The sequence below is a fragment of the Peromyscus californicus genome, unplaced genomic scaffold, assembly GCF_007827085.1.
Source record: "Peromyscus californicus insignis strain IS unplaced genomic scaffold, ASM782708v3 Scaffold_20__1_contigs__length_68692818, whole genome shotgun sequence".
Lineage (NCBI taxonomy): Eukaryota > Metazoa > Chordata > Mammalia > Rodentia > Cricetidae > Peromyscus > Peromyscus californicus.
In genome coordinates, this window is record NW_026294503.1 from 62,457,266 (window position 1) to 62,478,908 (window position 21,643).

Below are 21,643 nucleotides of genomic sequence, written 5' to 3' on the forward strand. Positions count from 1 at the left end.
CATCTTTGTTAATTTATGGGAACAATACAGCTCCACAGGGACCACCCCTCTAGGCAACCGCCCTGCCTACACCCAGCTGTTTATCTCAGATGTGTGGAGAGAAAAGCAGAACTCCCCACCCTCTCCCGGGCAAGGTCCCGCCCAGTGCACACACATCATACAGATGTGAGCCCTCTGACCCCTGTGGAAAAACAAGCGCGGGGCCCTGGCGACCACTGGGCGGCACAGCTGCACGTACAGATGTGCAAAAAGCCTGGCAGGAGAGCTCTCTATGGAACCACAGAGTCCCCAACCTCCCGGCTCTCCCACCCACGCCAGGGCCTCAAATGTCCCCTTTTCCTTGGCCTTGTGGCCAGCTCAGTTCCACATCAAAGATCTCCTTCGCCGACAGTCATCACAGGGGACAGCTGCCTCTACACTGCCCACTCCAGGGCCTTGAGTCCGATCCATGGAGAGCCCTGCCCAGCTGTGGCTGGCCTCTGGACCTCTCGGGGCCCCACAGGCTCTGGCTTTCTCTGAGAGACGTGCCTGCTCCGCCTAGTCCCCCCTCACGGCTCCAGCTCCCGGGAGAGGCGGGACAGTTCCCGCTGGTTGTCAATGACCTTCAGCTGCTGGACATAAGCCCAGGTGCTCGCTGGACTCCGGGTGCTCAGGGACTGCTCAGAGCCTGGAGGAAAGGAGAGCCATCAGGGGGGGGTACCACCGCCACTTCAGCAAACAAACCCACCCTTGCCCTCTCCAGGGAGCAGCCTCGGCTCTTGGCGCCTCCACTCCCTGCTCTGCATCGTTTAACACGAGCCCCTCCCCCATGGCTGTCCCTGCATCTCTCTCCACCAGATGCGGGACGGCAGTGGTTGCGAAGTCTGAAGAAAGAAGACACACACACCCCCCTCAAGATCTCAGCAGAGTACCCCTTCTCTAGTTCAAAAGGAACTAAAACAGGCTGGATGTGGGGGGTGCATGTTTACAATCCCGGAGCTTCAGAAGCTGAGGCAGGAGGATGGAGAGTTCCAGGCCCTGTTTAAAAACAACAGCAACAAAAATGGCCGAGCATAGTGGCGCACGCCTTTCCTCCAGAACCCAGGAGGCAGAGGCAAGGCGATCTTTATGAGTTTGAAGCCAGCCTGGGCTACACAGCAAGCTCCAGGCCTGCAAAGACTTTGGCTCAAAAAAGCCAAAAAATAAACAAAGTCTAGGGGGATAGTTCAGGGTGTGGACTGCTTGTCTTGGAAGGATGAAGACCCGAGGCCAAACCGGAGAACCAGCAAGCACCTAGGATTCCAACGCTGGTGAGGTAGAAGTAAGCAGAGCTCGGAGGCCAGTCAGCCAGCCTAGACTACTTGGTAAGTTCCAGGCCAGTGAGAGAGCTTGCCTCACAAGAAAGAGAGGGTGGGTGCCTGAGGAGCAACACCCAAGGCTGTCCTCTGACCACAACACACTACATGTGTGCATCCATCCCTACACACCTGTACATGTGCATACATACATAAATAAAATAAAAATAAAACCTGAAAAAATGTTTATTGTACTATGTATGAAGCATGTGGGTATGAGATAAGGCTATTTAAACAACAAAACCACAACAAAAACCACAGGATACGGCACAAGCTTGGAATCCCGGGCTTGGGCTATGAGGTAAAGACTGTCTCAAGTATCAATCAGTCGATCAATAAACAAAGTATAAAATAAAAGACAGAGTGAGTAACTCAATAGTGGCAGCTGTGGGGAGAGAGGCCGAGGGCAGTGGAGAACCAAGTTATCGTCTGTGTTCTCCCACGTGGACTGAGCCAAAGGCTCGATTTATTATCAGCACGAACGCATCTGTGAACACAGGATGGGTGTCGTGATCCGAACCCTATGTTACGACTATTCCTTAACCACACAGAACTCATATCAGATAAATACGTAGACTGGAGTTAGCACCCAAGCTCCACCTCCGTCACTAATTTCCTCTTGGGCTAGCAGGGGCATCTGTGCCCTACAGGTAACAACGGACTGTACATAAGTCCCTGGCTAGGCCAACTGCTGCCAGTACGCCTGTTCCATCACTTACATGTGGAGATCCTTGACGCCTGACTGTCCTCGTGGATGTGGGAAACTCGACTTCTGAGCGGTGACAGAGGCACTGGGCAGGGTGAAAGGGGCCAAGTCAGGGAGGTGGCCATGCTGAGCCTCCCTGGGATCACCGAGGGACTCCTACCCAGGGGGACCACCTCTTACCAGTGCTGTGACTCCGGCAGCGGTGGAGCATCCGGACAGCTCTGGCCATCATTCGCTGTGGGCAACACAAAGACATGAGACCTGGCCTGTGAGCCCAGAGCCTGGCCTGTGAGCCCAGAGCCTGGCCTGTGAGCCCAGAGCCTGGCCTGTGAGCCCAGAGCCTGGCCTGTGAGCCAGAGCCTGGCCTGTGAGCCCGAGCCTGGCCTGTGAGCCAGAGCCTGGCCTGTGAGCCCAGAGCCTGGCCTGTGAGCCCAGAGCCTGGCCTGTGAGCCCAGAGCCTGGCCTGTGAGCCCAGAGCCTGGCCTGTGAGCCCAGAGCCTGGCCTGTGAGCCCAGAGCCTGGTCTGTGAGCCAGAGCCTGGCCTGTGAGCCCACAGCCTGGCCTGTGAGCCCACAGCCTGGCCTGCGTATGGGAAGCTGGGTGTCAAGTCCCCTTTGAACCATGTTCCGGGGACTAGGGAATCTACAAAAGACAAGGTTACGTAAGGGCGCTTGAACCCAGCATGCCCAGATGCTCAATAGGAACTAGGCAGCAGATGGAAGATAGAGATTAGGGAAGACTGGGAGATAAGGGTTAGAAGGGACGCTTATTAAACAGTGTGACGTTTGAGACTGTTTACCCAGTAGCTCCAATAGAAGGCAGACCCTCCCTTGTGCATTGGAATAAGGCAGGAGCGATTTATCAATAAATATTCTGTTCTAATTTTTTGTTGTTGTTGTTTTTTTTCGAGACAGGGTTTCTCTGTGTAGCTTTGCGCCTTTCCTGGAACTCACTTGGTAGCCCAGGCTGGCCTCGAACTCACAGAGATCCACCTGGCTCTGCCTCCCGAGTGCTGGGATTAAAGGCGTGCGCCACCACCGCCCGGCTCTGTTCTAATTTTTTTTAAACAAGGGGTCTCTCTATAGCCCAGGTTGTTCTTAAACTCAGAATCCTCCTGCCTCAGCCTCCTGTGTACTGGGGTCACTTGCGTGCACACCTGGGTTCAGATTCTATCAGCTGACTCTCACCCCTGACCCCTCCCGGGCAACTGCCAGTCTTTGCCAACCCACACTGGAGGTGGCAGCCCGCTCTGCTGAACTCACCATCTTCTCAAAGTTGATGAGGTTCTCTACGAGCGTGTGGTTCCCCTCGTGGATGAAGGTCATGTCTGCAAGGGAATGACTTTGCTTACAGCTCCCCAAACTCCTTCCTCTCCTGCATCCCAGGAAAGGCAAGGAGCCAACCACAGAGACCACCAGGGCCGGTCACACCCACATCCCAGGCCTCCGGCGGCCTCTGAGCCATCACAGCTCCCTGAGATCCCGGCCCTCCACGCAGCCCCTACCATGTCCCCGTCCTAACTCTTCTTTCCGCTTGTCAACTCCTAATTTAGCTCAGTGGCCCCTGCATGTCAGCCCTTCACCTGTCATCCCCAGGGAGTGTTGAGGGGATGTGGAAATGAGGCCAGGGACGAGGCAGAGAGGAGAGCACGGGCCCTACCTTTGAGAGGAGAGCACGGGCCCTACCTTTGAGTAGCAGGGGCATGAAGGGGATGGCCGGAGGGGAGAGCTTGGTGAGTGCCAATCGGTATGCTCGGTGGTTCCACGAGGGGTCCTGGGAGGAGAGAGAGCTTGGTGAGTGCCAATCGGTACACTCGGTGGTTCCATGAGGGGTCCTGGGAGGAGAGAGAGCTGCCCTGAGGGAGTCCTGCTCATGATGGCCCACCGCAGACCCAGCCTCTCCCGGGTCCCAGGCCACATTGGAGAGGCTCCAGGCCAGCCTCCCGTCCTACAGGATCTCACTGAGACAGGGTCTGTGGTAGGCCAAAGAGGGACATGAACTGGTTTTCTAAGTTCCAAATAGCTCCAGGGAATCTTCACGGTAATTAGTCACAGAGGTCTCAAGGTTTCTGGGAAACCTCTCTCAGCCTCTCTGTCTCTCTGGTGGGTGTGATCCCCTGAACCGTTTGGATCCCATGAGGTGACTAGTTCTCTTAAGAACTCCGGAGGCTGAAAACACCTTGGTGCTCTTCTCTCTAGACTCTACAAAACCTTCAAAAGTTCCAGGAGCCCCAGCCGCTGACTCATTCCTCACTTTTAAAAGTCTTACAAGTTTGGCCTGCAGGCCCTGTGAGGGTCCTGGAGGAGCCAGTGACACCCTCCCACCTGACAGACAGTGGGTCTCCTGCTCACAACGTCAAGGAACGTGAGACCACCATCCTGTCTTTGCTGTCAAGCTTGGCCATCAGCCTGAACCCCTGGGTGGAGCAGCGAGAGTTTGGCATTCTCTAACCCCACCCCCCCCCCAAATCTCAGACCCAGGACATCCCTGGGCCATGGTCTCATATCCAGGACAAATGTCCCCTATGTGAATACCAAGGGGTACGGTATACCACAAGGCCCCCATCACTATGCCGCATACCCTTAGCCAGCTTCCACAACCACAGGCCAGAGGGATCCAGGCTCTAGGTGGGCGCTGAAAGCCATGAAAGGCCAAGAGCCGGTGTCCAGAGATGGCAGAAATGGGCCCAGCACTTACCAGCAGCCTCTCCAAGGCGGAGTACAGCTTCCGTACTTTATGGGGCAGACGCTGTAAAGACAAGACAGGTGAGGAGAGGCCGTGGCTGGGAAGAGAGAGCCACCCTAGACATCCCCTAGGAGGGCAGAGGCCTGGCCTTGGCACTGGATCCTCCTGGGCACCTACCTCCCAGGTGTGGGCCAGGCGGCTGATGGCAGAGTTGCTGAGGCCAAACATGACCGCAAAGAATGAGTTGAGATTCTTCTGCTCCTTGAGGCTGTGAGCACAAGACCCAGACACCCTCAGAGGAAACAGTCATATCCCCAGTGCTGCCTTGCAGGGTGGGTGGGTTAGGCGGCAAGCTCTGGGGACCCAGGGACAAAGAGAAGGAAGATTGGGCAACACAGTGGACAGGGAAGGGGGGTGAAGAAAGGGTGGCCACAGGGCTGGCAGCACACCCCACTGTTTCCACACGTCCCATTATCCCTCTGTACCCCGTCATCTCCACACATCCATTGTCCCAACGGGCACTCACTGGGCTGCCAGCTTGATGAACTTCCGGAGCAGCTGCGCCCGGGGGCCAGGGACAGGGCAGAGGCAGAGCTCCGTGGCCACCCAGTACTGCAGCTCGTTGAAGCGGCGCATGAAGCGCTCCAGGTTCGCGGTGGTGACATCCCTCAGGTGCTGGGGGCCCAGGACATAATGGATCAGCTCCACCTGGATGGGGCAGAGCCCAGGTCAGCCTGCTAGGCCTGGTGTCCTGCCCACACCCCCCTCCTCGGCCCTACCTCTCCTGCACCTGGTGGATCTTATTGAAGAGGTTCCAGTCATGGTCTGTCAGCTGGCCGGCCAGGTCCTTGGCACTCACTAGGTCCAGCATCTCAGAAGAACCCAGAGTGGGCCCCAGCTGCTCAGGGTGTGGGGTCTGCAGGGGAAGAGAGCTCAGACACGGGAAGGACCTGGGACAAAGGATCTGCCTGTGGTCAGAGGGACAGTGGACAGACGGGGCACTCGAAGAGGAGGGGCTTCTTGGGTCTTTGACCCCTGGAAAATGGGCTCTCCTGAGGGGTCACTGTTCTGACGACTCCCTCATGCTGGAAGGCCAGCTTGAGCCCCTAGGGGTCTGGAGTTAGGGTAGCCCCCTTTCCCCTCTTGGACTCCCCACAGATGCTGAGGCCGCCCCTCCCTCTCCTTCCCTGCGCAGACACAGTAGCAGCCAGAGCCAAACACCTCCCTCTCTCCTCTGTGTCCCTCCCCCTGCACCCACCCTGCCTCCCAGAGCTCCCCAGGCTCTGGCAACCCGCCCGTCCCTACCAGCTCATGCACTTCCTGTGGGTTAACAACAAAGAGCCGCTCGTTGAGGCCCAGCGATGTGGCCACGCCGCGGGCATCTGGCTGCAGGCCAACGACATCTGTGAAGGCAACAGGGGCAGTGCTGAGGGAAGGTGGTTGGGAGGGAGGCCAGGGACCAGCTGCAGGCCCCTGCTTATCCAAGAGTCCTCTTCTGCCGTGGCGGAGGAGCCGCTAAACACGCAGGTGCGCATGCGCACACCTCGACGCTGCCTGCAGCGCCAGAGACTGGCCAGTCTTGGGTGAGGCTTCAACCTCCCCGACCCTCAGTTTCTTCCTTCATCAATTGAAGACAGTGGGACCCACCCCAGCTACTTCCTGGGTCACTTTTAGAAGCATGGCTGCTTCAAGTAAAAGATGCACAGAGAAAAGCCCTCTGACAATTAGGAAACGCCCTATACACCTCTTGGTGTTACTTTCCATCAGCTGTGAACTGGACAAAACTTTGAGTCTTCAAGTCTCCTTGATCTCCAAGATCAAGGTGGATCTCTGTGAGTTCGAGGCCAGTGGCTTCCAGAGTACGGCATACCAGACCACCCGTGTGTCCAGAGAAGTCGGTCATCTATTTAATTAATCATGTTCTCACCTGTTGTGCATTTCTAGTTTGTGTGTAGCTTTATGATCACATGTCGATGATGTGATTTTTATATGGAATTTATAAGCAAATGTACACTTGGGGAGATCTGTAATAGAGCACTGGTCACTGGCATAGGTGTCCATCTGTGGTCTGAAAATGACGGCCACATAGGGTCTCAATAAACGAGGACTCTGGCCAGCGGTAACTCACCAGGTGACCACCAGAGGGCAGTGCTTCCCAGAGCTGAGCACACAGGTGTGCTCCAGTTTCTGCTCGCTCCTGAAGGGAGGGGGCTTTCTGCCTCACCACCCCTGCCACAGTTCCCTGAGGACCCCAGTTCCTGAGTGCTGGGCTCCGGCCATCAGGCCCAGGCTACACTATTCAAGGATAACGGTGGCTTTTTAACATACCAAATTCTCCGAAAGCAGGTCCTGATAACTTAGATGGTAGTCTAGGCAGAGATGCGCTAGACTCTGGCTTACATGCCTTATGGGTGGGTGTCTGTAGGTTAACAGCTACAGCAATCTCTCGTAATAGTACAGGGATAGTGCTCACTGGACAGACAAGGAAATGGAGACTCATAGAGGCCCAGGGTCCCTCATCTGGGTAAAGGTTAAATTGGAATCGTCACATAGCTCTGGGAATCCAATCTATGTGGTTACCGTCCAGCTGATCTGTCATAGTTTCTACAGTAATCCTAGCACCTAACACATTGCTGCTACACAGATGACCCTCAAAAATGTTTGCTGTGGGAGCCGGGCGGTGGTGGCACACGCCTTTAACCCCAGCACTCGGGAGGCAGAGCCAGGTGGATCTTTGTGAGTTCGAGGCCAGCCTGGTCTATAGAGATTCAGGACAGGCAACAAAACTACACAGAGAAACCCTGTCTTGGGGGAAAAAAAAGTTTGCTGTGGGGGCTGAAGAGGAGGCTCAGTGGTTAAACACACTGGTTGCTCTTCCAGAGGACCTGGGTTCGATTCCCAGCACCCACTTGGTGACTCACAACTGTCCATAACTCCAGTGTCAGGAGATCCAAACCCTCTTCTGACTTTCATGGGACTCAAACACATGGTGGTGCACAGACCATACATTTAGGCAAAACACCCATACATACAGAATAAAAATAAAATTATAAAAAAGAAACCAATTTTAAAAATGTTTGCTATGTTGGTTAGTTCGTCAACTTGACACACGCTAGGTTCCTCTTGGAAGAGGGAACCTCGTTTGAGAATATGCCTCTGTCTGACTGGCCTGGAGCAAGTCTGTCAGGGCATTTTCTTGATTAATGACTGATCTGGGAGGACCCAGCCCACTGTGAGCAGTGCGACCCTGGGCAGGTGGCCCTGGGTTCTATAAGAAAGCAGGCTAAGCAAGGCATGGAGAGCAGGCCAGTGAGCAGCGCCCCTCCGTGGCCTCTTCTTTGGTTCCTGCCTTAATTTTCTTCCCCGACTTCCCTTCACAATGGGCTAAGCTGTAAGATGAAATGTACGTTTGCCTCCCTGGATTTCTTTTGATCATGCTCTTTACCACAAAAAAGCAGAAAGCAAACTAGGAAATCTGCTGAATGACTTAATGAATGAGGGTTCCCTAAAACCAAAGGCTAGACACATGCTGACTAACACCATTAGCTCGGGGAACACGCCGAATTCTCTTGAGCTCTGGTTTCCACGGTTGAGAAACAGAGTAAAATTCCCTCTTGAGAGCTCACGACTAGGAATACATGAGTACACGAGAGCAACACACATCAGACACCAGCTAAACTCTTTCCTCCTTTAGTTCTCTCAAAGCTCCAAGCGGCACAGCACCTCATCGTCTGCGCTTTCCAGGTGATGAGCTCAGAGAGCTCACGCACCCTGCCCGGGGACTCACAGCCAGTGAGAGAACCGGCTGGGCCTTGAGCATTGCTCCTGGAGCAGCCGGAGGAGATGTGGTCATCCTACCACCCGTGCAGGGCATGAACATAACGGTCTGAATTCAAGGGTGCGGGTGTGGAGCTGAGGGCGCCCTCCCAGGGCGGAGAGCCGATCCAGAGACGCAACTCACCGCCTGCGGAATTGACCTTCACCAGCACCTGCCCCTTGGTCCAGGGGTCCTCATGGGCCAGAGCGGCCATCACTTCTCTCACGGAGGCTGTCACAGGCAGCTGCAGGGCCAGCACCGAGTGGTCGGGTCTGCAGATGTCGTAGGGGACTGGAGAGGAGGAAGGGCTGAGCTGGAAGCCGGTGCCCCGGTCTCCCCACCCCATAAGGAGCAGGACCATAGACCAGCAGTAGGATTCCCACAGGCCAGAAAAGGAGAAGTCTCCTAGGCCGGTAGAAAGGCCCTGTGGGGAGCCCTGGGCCTAGGGAAGGAGCACAGGGGGCCCACCCACCCGCTTGGTAGCTATAACAAAGGCCCTGAGGAAGACCTCATCCTCCCCTGGCCCGGGGGCAGCAACAGCCGGGCAAAGGAGACGGACCGTCCACAATGCTGCCGGCGGCAGTCAATGCTTGCTCAGTCACCCACCTTTGTCCCCGACTCGGATGGCACCGGTGCTGCTTGTGGGGGGTTCCTCCTGGCCGGGAAGCCAAACAGGTGCGTTCCGGGCCTGGGAGGGAAAAAGGACCAGGCTCCAGAATCCAGAGACAACAAACAGGGAAGGGACAGGGAGGGCCTTTGTCACCGCCAGCAGGGACCCCAGAGCATCCTACGGCCAAGGGGCTTTGCTGGAATCTGAGTCCAGGGAGGGCAGGGAGCCAGGAGACACAGAGGTCAACTGCAGGCCAGTCATCCACTGGGGGTAAAGCGGGGGGGGGGGGTTCAGCCACCTCCATAAACAGGGCCAGAGCTGTTCTGGGATAAAAATGCCTGGGCCCAGTTTCTCCTTTCCTTCCCTCAGCATTTGCTACAAAGTGGGCATTGTTCTGGGCACCAAAATAGTCACAGCAGTTCTTGCAGGAAAGTATTTTTAATCCTCAATTTTATGGATGTGATAAACGAGGCTCAGAGAAGTTAAGTAATGTGCCAAAGGCCACACAGCAACCGCTACAGGGCTAGAAATGTGCTGTGCTCGCTCTGTGCCCTTGTCCCTCAAGAACTGCCCAACAGAGCGGGCAGGGATAGCCTCCGTGATGGGCAGTCCTAACATGAGCTCATTCAGCCTCAACACTCTCTCCAAATCTGATACTTTCTCGATGCCTCTAAATGGAGCTGGTCCCCTGCTCCCTGCCCTTTCCTAGACAGACAGCTTCCTCAGAGTCCCCACGAGTGCCACCTGATCACGGACAATGCTCAAAATGCTACCACCTGTGCTGGGTTCACCAGGACCCTGGCCTTAAAGTTACATCCGCATCCCTGACTCATGCCCCAGACTTCTTGCACCCAGGGGTCCCCTCATCCTGCCTTCACTGCTTTTTTCTTTCTGCTACTCCGGGCTCAGGCTCCTCCTCACTCCCCAGAGCTTGTCAGTCCCTTCTGGGTTCTTCATGCAAATGGGTCCCCAGTGCCCTCTCTCCCACCCAGGGTGATCTCTTTACTGCTACAATAGTTCACTACCTCTAAACTCACCCCACCCCTCAGGGGCAGCCCCTCACTTCCTCTAACCCACCTGAGCAGAGCCACACTGAGCCAAGGACAGAAGTCATCACTGTCCCTTCCAGCCTCTCAACGGTTCATAGCTGGGACCCTGGGAGGAGACACTCTGGCCCCTGCCAGCCCCTCTCGCCTCCTCTCCTCCTCCAGTGCTGCCCTGGGGCCCCTCTTTGTCCTCAGCTCAGCTCCTGGGACACTTCTCTAAGCCCTCATGGTAAGTCAGTAAGTAGGCTCTTCTCCTCAGGCCTTCTCAGGCTCCGCCCACTTCACACATTGGGACTTCACACACTGGGAGACTGTTTCACAGCTCTGGCCCACTGGTGCCTGTGAACCCACAGGCCACATCACCCAGCACCTAGTGTAGGGTTTGACATGCTGGGTGACTAACATTGATTCCTGAGTGTCAGCCACAGTCGGTGTGTAAAACAAGTAGGGGCCCCCTCCTCCCCAACCTGACATCCTGAAGGGATGTGACAGGCAGGAACGTACAACACACGCAAGTTCTGGGGTGTGGGGAGGAGCCTGGTCTCAGAAGAGCAGAAAGGAAGAAGAGTAACTGGCAGGATGAGGGCACCCCGGGTATAAGAAGTTTAAGGCAACAGTCAAGGTCCCTTAGCAAACAAAGGAAAGAGGCCACCAGGTAAGAGGACACCTGGGGATGCTCCAGATGGGAAGGGAGGACCTCACAGGAACACACACTCTGTTCAGAGCAAGAAGGATCTAGAAAGGTAAAGGGGTAACCAAAGAAAGGCCCATGCAGAAGGCTAAACGCAAATTGGGTCCTGAGATGAGGCCAGCTTTGACTGTAGCAGGAAGGAACCAGTGAGAGCCTCCGGTTGGCGGGGCTGGCTGAAACCAAGGTACCGCCTCTGAGTTCTCCTCCAACGCATCATCCCCATGACCACCTCATCCTACCTTCTTCCTAGCCCGTTCTCTCCCTACTCTTCAACCAAATCTTAGCTCCAGTCACTACGCATCCCTCCCCAGCCCCAGCTGGGAGTGGGCTGGCCACCTGGACCCCTGGGACAGGCCTCATCATACCAGCCAAGTTCCTACAATACCACCCACCAGAAACCCTGGGGTCTCGGGTGAACCCAGCCACCTGTCTCATCTCCCAGCTACAACTGCAGGCATGGATCACCTCCCAAAGGAATAAAAGTCCCTGGGAGGGGGGTGTGTGAAGGTGTCCCCTTAAGCTCGTAGCTCTCGAACAGGACCTGCCCTGGTGCACCCGTCACGGGTCAAGGACCCTCTGGGTGTGGAGGCAGGAGGGGGGCAGGAGGGGGGGGCAGGAGGGGCAGAGGGAAGAAGCTGAGCCAGGCAGAGGGAGAAACAAGAGTCAGGGCAAGCACCTTGGTCTGAGGAGATGCATTCCCACAGCCGTTCTCCAACCTGCCGAGAGGAGTGAGAGAGGGGGTGAGAGGGTCACTGAGAACCGCTGCAGGCAGGACACCTCTCAGGGTCAGGAGCCACAGCGGTCTGGGTCCCATCTTGCCCTCCCCAGTAGCTCCAAGGGATGTGGTGAGGCGTGTACACAGAGCAGGGGGCAAGATGCGCCTAAGACCTGGATTGGCTTCTGTGATTTCCGGAGACCAGGAGGGAGCGGGGAAGCAGGAGGGAGACACGGGTTCCGGGGCTCTGAATGAGCTCTTGCCCTTGCACCCCAGGTACCCCCACAGATGTCTGGGGGAAGCAAGGTAAATTCAAAGGAGTTGATGGGCAGGGCGGGTGGAAATCGGTACCGTAGTCCATAGCAACTGGTCACGGAAGATGTGAGAATGCAGAGGCAGTCAGCGTATAGCATGAGCAAATGAATGGCTGCACCGTGTGTGGAGACAGAATGGGGGCTGACAAGAATGCCTGGCATAAGGCAAGCAGCCTAGACGAAAGCCCTGGATGGACCAGTGCCAGCCGCTCAGCCTGTGCTGCCCAAAGGGGACAGACAGCAGTCAGAGGGTCACCTGTGGTGCCGCCGCCTCTCTGGCCACTGTTCTCTCAGCAAGTTGCTAAGTCGGGCATCCCTGCTCACCAGGTCTGAGAGTTTCTGTGAAAGGCTGAGAGTTAGCCCTTGGGATGGCTGGCATCTTCACGGGCACCCCAGCCAGCCCAGCTGCACTCCCAGGTACCTGGAGGAAGCTGGTGGCCACGGGGTCTGAGTGGAGCATGGGGCCGTACAGGGCCACCCACCGGCTGACTAGCCGCAGAATCTGCTGCCTCTTGTTACAGACGTAGGTGCTCCGTTCCTGCTCGCTGCCTCCAGCAGGCTCTGCTGGCTCCACATGGAAGGTGGGCGCCGGTCAAGGGAATTACACCAAGCCACCGAGGCCGCCCGCCACACCTGAGCCGAGGAGGGGCAGGGCCCGACTGGACCAGGCATGTGCAGGGCACCAGGAAAGGGTCACAGCAGTCACTTTGGTAGGGACTCCTTCCCTCACCTCCACACACCAGCCCATCCCCTGCCCACATCACCCTGGGGCTCGAAGGATATTGGTGCAGGAGGGCAGTGAAGAGCTGGGTGCTGGGCATGAAGACACTGTGGGTCAGCAGGAAGTCACTGAGGAATGTCTCTGTTGGGCAGGGTTAGGGATGGGCAGGGACTTCAGAAGCCAAGTCATAGCCCAGCTATATGAGCAGCTGGAGCACATGTCCCCAAGTCCCGCACAAGCCAGCAAAGGAATGCCCAGCCCTTATGACAGTGTCCTCCACCTAGGCCAAGAGCACTTCCTGCCAACTGCCCATATGGACCAATCCAGCCCCTGATGAGGTCAGGACGCAATGACCTCCTGATGACTCAGAGAACAGGTAGTGTCTTCTGACCTGTTGGGTCATGAGCACTGGAATCTGGTCGCATGGCTTCCAACAGGAGTTCTAGGATCTTCTCTGGGGTGCCAGACATCACTGTATACCTGGAGGAAAACCAGTCCATCTATAGCACGTGCCCTTCCATCATCGCTCCTTTCCACACAGACATCAATAGTTGATCCCATATGCCTCCTGATATGCCCGCCCTAGTCCATCTTGGAGAGCGGGCACCGATACATCCTCCCACCCCCAGAGGGCCAGAGGACAGGAACACGGCGTGGGAAAGGAGCAAAGGCTGGAAGTGGGAGAGGTATGTAAGTGTGGAGCTGTGTAGGGAGAGATACGGAGGGCTTGTTACCGGTTCCTGCCTGGGGTTGGGGGGCGGGAAGGGCCAGTGCCCTGAGAGCTCCTCTCCAGAACCAACACCACTTTGCCATGCTCTTCCAGCCTCATGGTTTTTGCTTCCACATCCTGGAGAAGGGGCCACACGGGCGCTCGATGCCCTAAGCTCCTCTAAACTTTCTGTACCACCTCCCTTCCAAACCCTGAGCCCTACAGGCTCCTAAGGACCCTCGGTGCTTCTGTAGACCCACCTTTACCAGACTTCCCGGCCTCAGCCCCTCCACAGACCCAAACCCCACCCTCTGCAACCCACCAGTCCCTGGACACTCACACCAAACTGAGGGTGTCCACTCCCAGCCAGACCCTAAGTCTGCTTACACCAGTCTCAGACACCAATGACTCTGCCCCCCACCACACCACATCCTCATCACCCCCACCCTTCCTACCCTGCCACTCTATGGCACCTTGATGATGCGGTTGAAGTCCTGCTTGTCCACACGCAGAAAGTGACAGTTGTTTTCTCTGAGGATGATGGTGGCTGCCCGAGGTGCATCGTTCACCAGAGCCAGCTGTCCAAAGTCATCTCCCTCGTGCAATGTGGTCACCAGCCCCTGAAGCCAGGACTCAGTCACAACCTACCCTTACCACCAGCCCTTGCTGGGACAGACTCAGACACATGTGTGGGATCAGCGGCCTTGGGACTATCCAAAGGAATGTCCATGGGGACATGAATCGGAGAGCATCGACACTCCAGGGGACCGTGGCGGGCTGGAGGGAGAACTCACCTTGCCGTGGGTCACCACATTGACAGATCCCTTCCAGATAATGTACCACGAGGTGCCTTTGTCCCCCTGGCTAAACACTGACAGAAGCATGGATCAGATACGTTGTCCTCTCTTGTCACCCACCACTGCCCCGTGGCTCCTGACCCTGTGGCTGACCCGACTTACACACAGTCCCTGCCTTGCTGTGTGGTTCGAAGAGCAGAACAGCAGCTAATTCCCGCTTCACCTAGGGGTGGAAAAAGGAATGTCAATAGCGGTCAACCTGGGGGGGAGAGAAAGACAAGCCCAGAGGGTAAATCCAGGGACAAAGCACTGGAGGATACAGCCATGGCCAGGCTGGCTGGCCTCGGGATGTGGCAGAGACAAAGTAAGGGAAAGAAATGGCCAAGAGAAGTGGGAAAATATTTAGTCTGAGGGCTAACGGTGAGAATTAGGTAGAAAGCCTGGAGCGATAGCTCAGTGGTTAAGAGCACTGGCTGCTCTTCCAGAGGACCCGTGTTCGATTCCCAGTATCCACATCCGCGCACAACCATCTGTAACCAGTCAGTTCCAGGGGAGCCAATGCCCTTTTCTAGACTCCACAGGCACCAGGCATGCATGTTGTATACAGACGTAACATGTGGGCAAAATGTCCATACATATAAAACAATAAAATAAATTTTTAAACCATAATTTAAAAAAAAAAAAAGAAAGAAAAAGAAAAGGAAGCCAGGCTGTGTGGCTCCCCTGGAACAGCCTGTTATCCCAGCACTCTGTGAGTTTGAAGCCAGCCTGGTCTACAAGTTCCAGGACAGCCAGAGCTGTTACACAGAGAAACCCTGTCTCAAATGCACCCCCCCACCCGCCCTCCCAAAAAAGGAATTTAAAAAAGAAATTAGATGGAAATCTTCACACCACAGACAAAAGGGGGGGGGACCGCTCTCCCCACCCCCAGCCCCCATTTAGCAGTAGCAGCTCCAGGGCTCCTGGAGGAAGCGGCCTAGCTGAAGGGCAAGCCTGCTGTGTGTACTGACGGAGTTGGAGAGGTGGGCCACCGCCTTGATGTGCAGCAGCTCCTCGAAGATGAGGTCCAGTTCTTCATCTGTTCGCTGACCTGGGCTGCAGGAGCAGAGGGAGCCCTGAGAACTGGGGCCAGAGCCAGAGAGGAGCCACACCGCCTGCCCGCCTGCCTGCTGGGCCTGGGGCCTGGGGCCTGGAGCCAGATGGCGACTCCACAACTATCAGTCAATCCACTGTTAATAACAGGCATTGTGGGTGAGCCCCGGGTACCAGGCACCCTGCTGAGCACCTTTCACGCATTATTTCATTCCATGCTCACAACTATGACATGGGCATATTATCTTCACTTGACAGAAGAGGAAGCTGGCTGAAGAGGCCCAAGGTCACCCAGTGAGTAGCTGGTGCGGCTAGAAGGTGAACCCTGACCTGCCTCCATCCAAAATCCACACCCTCTGCCAGTGGGGAGGGTCTTCAGACCCTCTGGCTCAACACCCTCAGGAATAGAAGGAGAAATGGTCTGGGATGTGGGGGCTAAGATCACATGACAAGTCCAAGGCCGACTGAGAGCTGAGCAGGGTTTCTACCCCTGCCTAGGTCCTTTCCTCCAAATGAATCTGAGAGCCTCTGAGGTCTAACTGAAGGCTGTGTGAGCGTGGGGGCAGAGGGCAGGGCTCTCCACTCACGGCTTCCGGAGTGCCACAGTGAGTAAGGCATCGGGCCCTCGCTGCGAGAGCAGGGCTGTTGCCTCAACAAGCTCCTCTTCCACATCATGAGTTCCTGCAGGCTCTGGCTCTGGTCCAGGGAACCTGTAGAATTGGGCATCTCGGTCCTGGAAGGTCCAGTCATGTTTTACTGGGGAGCCAAGGCCCAGGCATGGCAGAGAAGAGAAAATTAGGCCAGGTATCAGACTTCCGACTAACACCGTCACAATGCCTTAAGCCCCTCCACAGCTCCCAACGGAGTCCAGTCCTCAGGTCAGCCCTCCCCCTACCCCCACCCAGCCCTAGTGCCCAATCTGAGCTCAGCTCACCATGGCAAAGGGCACCCTCATCCAGCAACACCTGGCAGATGCCCACAGCTTGGCTCCGTGAATGGACGCCAAGCCCCAGAGCCAAGATCCCATCCACCAGCTCCCGGCCAGAGCAGCACTGTCTGTGGGAAATAGAAGGAGGCCAGAGGATCGAAGTGGGGGTGAGAGGGATCTCCATCCAAAGTCACCATCCGGGCCCAATCCCAGTTCTTCCCCCACAAAGCAGGGCTGGGCCCCAGTGCCTGGAGGAGAGCAGGGAAGGAAAGCCGACCCCCACTGCCACTCACCGATATAGTCGGAGATGGTATTTTCTGTCTCGGATGAGGGTAGGGTAGGTGGCCAGGAGATGGCGGTGCAGGAGTTTCCCTGCCTTGAGCACACGCTCTGTGGTGGCCTGGGATGAAGCGAGGGAGGTCAGGGCAAACTGAGGCCTGCAGCCTGTTGCCCACTCCCAGCCCCGCTTTCCGGTGCTCATACCTGCTCCAGGCTCACACTGAAGTCCAGGGACTCCTCACTGTTGGTAAGTGGTGTCTGAGGGTGGTAGGGAGAGTTTGCCGGTCAGTGGAAGGCCTTCAGCGAAGTGTGGGACCCTTCCCTGGCCTACTCACTACTGCCCCTGCCCAAGTCTTGGCCCCAATGCAGCCTTGCAGTCTTTATGCCATAAGTAAACACGTGTTGCTCGCCCTGTGTGCAAGACACCACCTGTTCCCCATGCCGATGCCCCTCTCAGAAGATAATTTTTTCCCACACCGGTGTGCTGCAGGTGAGGCCCCCCAAGATCCACGCTGCTCACCCGGCGGGGTCCCCACATGCTCAGGCTACCAAGCACACAGGCCCTGTGTGGGGTTGGTTGGAGTGGAGCTAGAGGAAGTGGGAAGACAGGATACAAGATTCATGAGAGACCAGGGCACGGACATCTTGGGAGGCCCGGGAACACCAGCTCCCAGCTGGGACTGCAGGCTTGACTCTAAGCTCAGGTCTGTGCCCAGCCACAGGGCCCTCTGTAGGGCTGGGATTCAGTGAATGAAAACACAAACCCTGGAGCCAGGCTCTGTACTAACGGAGTGACCCTGAACAAAATCTCTATGTATGGAATCTCTGAGGTGCGAACCCAAGCAACTCCTGAGCTTTTGGAAGGCCCCCAGGAGCCGACACAGATCGCATGTTAAACCATTGCCAGGCGTACGGCTGTGCACATGTCAGCTTTGGTTATTCAATGAGGCACAGGTGAGGCTGCGCCTGGGAGGCTTGTTTCTACGAGATACTGCAAGCCACAGCCCCGTAAGGGAGGGTAAGGCCTTGGCAGCCCATAAGACTGGTTTACCATAGAAACATCGGTTAACAAGGCTCTTGGGAGCAATGTCACTACCAGGGACTCCAGGACACCTGTGCCCTGGCATATCAGCCATGAAGGCCCCTTCACAACCCTCTTTTCCAACCATCTGAATACGGAGAGTTTATGAACAGCTCTGGGTAGGCTGCCCTACTCTCTACAAGCCCTCCCAAAGCACCCCTGACAGCTCACAGAGCACATCCACCTCCCTGATAGCACCCCATCCTAGGTGCGGTAGGCAGAGCAGAGACGGTCTGCTTCCTTGTGACTTACAGGGAAACAAGTCTTGAGGTGAATTCAAGTACCCCACGTAAGGCAGCCATGCACGTGCAGGACTGCCAGCCAGCCTTGGCTAAACCGGAGCTCCCACCCAAATGATCTCCTTACCAGTCCCATTCCACCCACCACACCTGCCTGCACTCAAGGACCTGGAAAAGCATTGGCTGGGAGCTGGCATCCAAGTCCTCTCCCCGAGCCCAGCAGGTCTTAGGCACAAGCATTTTGTCACTATACCCCGGCAGAGGTCTAGAGGTCTGGCATGTGTGCCTAGTCCAGTATTTGGCGGAAGTCACTAGGTGTCCCAAGGGTATCCCTGCCCGGGTCATCGGGCCCAAGCCAGTGCCAGACACACAGCCCTAGAGACTTAAGGACAGGAAATGAGGAGGAGGAGGAGCCAGGAAGGGAAGAAGGGCAGGAATGCTATCCAGCCAGGCCCTGTGTTGGAACAAACAGTGCCCGAGTGCTAATGACTTCTTGTTATTCATGTCAAAATGCCCGAGTCACCCTAGTTCCTGCCCCAGCTCCCATTGGTGCCCACAGTTCAGGCTCTAGTGTGAACTCTGTTATTACCGTTGTTAGATTTGTGTGTGTGTGTGTGTGTGTGTGTGTGTGTGTGTGTGCACATGCGCGTGCTCACGTGTGTGCTCATAGAAGTCAGAAGAGGGTGTCGGATTCCCTGGAACTGGTGTTACAGGGAGTTGTGAGCTGCCTGACGTGTTACCAGGGACCAAACGCAGGGCCTCTGCAAGATCAGCAAATGCTTATCCACAGAACCATCTCCGCAGCCTCTGGTTTTTGATGTTTTGTTTTGGAGGCAAGGTTGCTTGCAGCCCAGGCTGAAGTCACTAAGCAGCTGAGGATGACCTTGAACATCTGATCATCTTGCCTCACTTCCTCGGTGCTAGGATATCGGGATTCGCCACCACACAGGGCTCCCAGCCCGCTAAGCAAGCGCTCTTCTCTAGGGTGAGCTGCATCCCTAGCCCACCCTTCCTGGAATTATCCTGACCTCAGAGGCCACATGACCAAGCTGGTCACTTCCTGCCCTACCCCAAGGGATGGGCATGGGAGTCAGAGCGCAGTAGCTTGAGAACACAACCACAAGGCATTTGATCTCGCTGAAGAGAGCTGAAGCCCTGAGCGTCAAACTCACTGCCTAGGGTCACACAGTTGCCTAGAAAGGGAAGATTCTAGATGTTGTCGCCGTGTGAAGGAGGTGTTTGTATTCTAGTTCACAGCCAGAGAAAGGTTACATAAGCCACCCTAACAGGTGGCAAACAGCATTCACACCAGAGCCTGTCTGACTCCACAGCCCACGCTTTCGGCAGCAGCCCTCCCCTCTCAAGAGTTGCACCCCTGTCCTCCCCCAGGGCAGGTCACAGCCACAGAAAGAGCAGAGGCATTCAGCCCTCGGGACGCGCTTGTTACCACAGCCTTCCCGTGCCCCTACAATGCTCCTGCGGATGGGGACCTTGGGAATGGGCAGGGAGGGGACCGTTAATGAGCAGCGGCAGTGGGCACCTGTGTGGCCTCCGGAGCCAGATGCCTGGGTTCAAATGCTGCTTTCGGAACGACAGCCAGGGGGTGCGTGACCTTATGCCGACTTAAGCTCTCTATGGACCAGCTTCTTGTCTGAGAAGGGGAAACCTACCCCCAGAGAGTTATTATCATATTATTGAAAGAGGCTAATAATCTCAAGGCCATGGAATGGCGCCTGCCTCACGGTAACTGCTTGGCAAACGTTAATGCAGTAGTCCAGCTTTCTCACTTCTTATGTGTACCCACTGCCTTGACAGACGGGCTATGGCTGGCCCTGGTCTTGATCTCATGACCCTTGAGTATCATTTTGAGGTTCACGGTTGGAAAGTAAATGGCTGGTGTGGGTCAAGTGGTGACCCTCGGCCCTCACCTACCAATGCTTCTCAGCTGAGGGCAGGGAGGATTCGAGGTGGGAAAGGGGCTGCTGACAGTAGTCTGATGCCTGCCCCACCTTCCTTCCCTGTCACTAAGAATCAGAGCTTGGCTGGAGGGACAGTCAGTCAGGGAGCCAGACAGCGTGGAGACCCACCAGACCAGTTCCTTTGGCCCCGGCTAAGGTCCTAGGCCAGGTTGTGCAAGGAGCAGGGACACAGACGGGGAAGTCAAAGCTATTCTGCAGGGAGATCTTGGGTACGAAGCCCAGCTCGGCCACTCGGCAGCTGTGCAGCCCTTCTCCTGCTGCCTGACCTCTCTGTGCTTCCTTTTCCCATCTGTAAGATGAAACCATTGGCATTGATCCCACCAGGCTGCTGAGTATATTTAATGGGACCAAGATGTAGCTGGTACAGGGCACGGGACACAAGGAGTGTGACTCTTAGCCACCGTCATTATTCGGATGGATTTGTTTTGGGGATAAAGCTACTCCCCCGCCCCAAACTGCCATATGAATAGAATCATTCCAAGCTTGCCCGGGGCTGTGGGGCTCACCCAAGGTCACGCTCTTTCTCCTGCTCTCATATATAATACAAGACTTCACCTCTCCCTCACGTTTTTCCAGAGTGTTTTTCACCCCATGCTGTATCAACATGGGGCCGTAGTTGGTAAGTCCTTTCTGCAACTACTTGAGAGCCCCCCCCACCTCCACCCCCTCCCCCTCCCCACTCCCATTCCCCCCCCTCCCCCCGCGCTGCTATATGTACCTGGCTTTCATCCCCTCTTGTCCTGGTCTCTGATGAACTCGACTTCAGAAGGCTAACCCACTTTCTCCTGGGCTTTCTAAAGAGGTGGGTGTAGCCTGAACAGCCCAGCCCTGTCTTCCTGGGCTCTGGGCTCACCTTCTTCACCCTGGACATGCACACACCCTGATAGGGCTTGTTCCCTTACGGGAACACTTCATGAGCCAAAGGAGCCTTAAGAGAGTCAAGGGGTGCAGCCTGGAAGGAGGCCAGAGAGCTCCTAAACACAGGCACGATAGACTGGTCCCACCTCACTCCACCCCCCAGGAATGAGCATGATAGAGAGCTGGGGGACAGTGGTCTCTAGCCCTAAAAACCTAAACACTTTAGTTATCAGCCCTCCCCCACTCGCCCCCACACATGGCAGAGGTGGGCCTTGTCTCTGGACCTTTGACCCCGTTTACACTCCAGCAGCCCCCCACTTTTATGTTTCCAGCTTCCCATGCAAGCTCCTCCTTCCTTTCTGAAGTCTTAGGGGAGTTAGGAGACTGGCCGGCGACTTCCTCCACCCTCTCCCTGACTTTGGATCCCAAGAGATTCCCCAGCGACCTCATTGTCCTGGTAACTGACCTTCTCCCATCTCCTACCTAGCTTCTCCAAGCTGGGAAGGGGACAGGAAATGCACAAGTAATTATAGCCTGAAGGGGAAGGCCGGAGGGAGGGTTGCAGGCGGCTGGAAACCAGCAGGAACTACCACGGTGGCCCAGAGCCTGCGTGGGGATGTGGGGTAGAGCCAGCCCCCCCCCACCCTCTTAGAAAAACCCAGGGAGAGAAGGGCAAGTAGAGAGTCACCTCCAGTGCAGAGGGGCTCCTCCTCTAGACCCACCTGGGGCTCTCTCAACCCAGCCCCTGCCCCTTTATTAAAAATGGAAACAGTGTTTGGACGAGGTAGGAAAAGGAGGTGATGGTTTTGCTACTCAAAGGGACTTGCTGGTGAGAGAGGACCCTTCCAAGTTTGTAAGTCACTCCTGCCCTCTCTCAAGCCTTCACTAAGTTCAGTACCCTCTGCCCCCTACACACACACACACACACACACACACCACCCACACACGGGTATACACAGCATGCAGATAGGACTGTCAAGCCTGGTGGCTCGAAGAGAGAAGAGATTATCTCTCAAGACTGGCTCCTACCACCCCACCCCAT

At 56.0% G+C, this 21,643-nt stretch overlaps 1 protein-coding gene across 3 annotated transcripts in view; it reads right to left on the minus strand.

Moving 5' to 3' along the window:
* Positions 1 to 21,643, minus strand: part of Rapgef3 (Rap guanine nucleotide exchange factor 3) — a 22,966-nt gene continuing 1,323 nt past the window's right edge. For 2 of the 3 annotated variants that reach the window (XM_052748795.1, XM_052748797.1), the window contains exons 3-28: positions 16,649 to 16,702; positions 16,459 to 16,565; positions 16,172 to 16,293; positions 15,825 to 15,993; positions 15,156 to 15,240; positions 14,308 to 14,368; positions 14,143 to 14,219; positions 13,822 to 13,968; positions 13,374 to 13,486; positions 13,031 to 13,119; positions 12,702 to 12,780; positions 12,340 to 12,499; positions 12,175 to 12,257; positions 11,566 to 11,605; positions 9,149 to 9,230; positions 8,687 to 8,833; positions 6,031 to 6,128; positions 5,516 to 5,641; positions 5,252 to 5,433; positions 4,903 to 4,993; positions 4,738 to 4,788; positions 3,726 to 3,813; positions 3,303 to 3,367; positions 2,221 to 2,275; positions 2,054 to 2,125; positions 1 to 667 (exon numbers count right to left, since the gene is read on the minus strand). In XM_052748795.1, the coding sequence (XP_052604755.1) occupies positions 549 to 667; positions 2,054 to 2,125; positions 2,221 to 2,275; positions 3,303 to 3,367; positions 3,726 to 3,813; positions 4,738 to 4,788; positions 4,903 to 4,993; positions 5,252 to 5,433; positions 5,516 to 5,641; positions 6,031 to 6,128; positions 8,687 to 8,833; positions 9,149 to 9,230; positions 11,566 to 11,605; positions 12,175 to 12,257; positions 12,340 to 12,499; positions 12,702 to 12,780; positions 13,031 to 13,119; positions 13,374 to 13,486; positions 13,822 to 13,968; positions 14,143 to 14,219; positions 14,308 to 14,368; positions 15,156 to 15,240; positions 15,825 to 15,993; positions 16,172 to 16,293; positions 16,459 to 16,565; positions 16,649 to 16,702 (2,562 nt within the window). In that variant the 3' untranslated portion in view covers positions 1 to 548. Of the gene's footprint in view, positions 668 to 2,053; positions 2,126 to 2,220; positions 2,276 to 3,302; positions 3,368 to 3,725; positions 3,814 to 4,737; positions 4,789 to 4,902; positions 4,994 to 5,251; positions 5,434 to 5,515; positions 5,642 to 6,030; positions 6,129 to 8,686; positions 8,834 to 9,148; positions 9,231 to 11,565; positions 11,606 to 12,174; positions 12,258 to 12,339; positions 12,500 to 12,701; positions 12,781 to 13,030; positions 13,120 to 13,373; positions 13,487 to 13,821; positions 13,969 to 14,142; positions 14,220 to 14,307; positions 14,369 to 15,155; positions 15,241 to 15,824; positions 15,994 to 16,171; positions 16,294 to 16,458; positions 16,566 to 16,648; positions 16,703 to 20,461; positions 20,707 to 21,643 lie in introns of those variants that run through there. The other variant, XM_052748796.1, reaches the window with a different exon arrangement.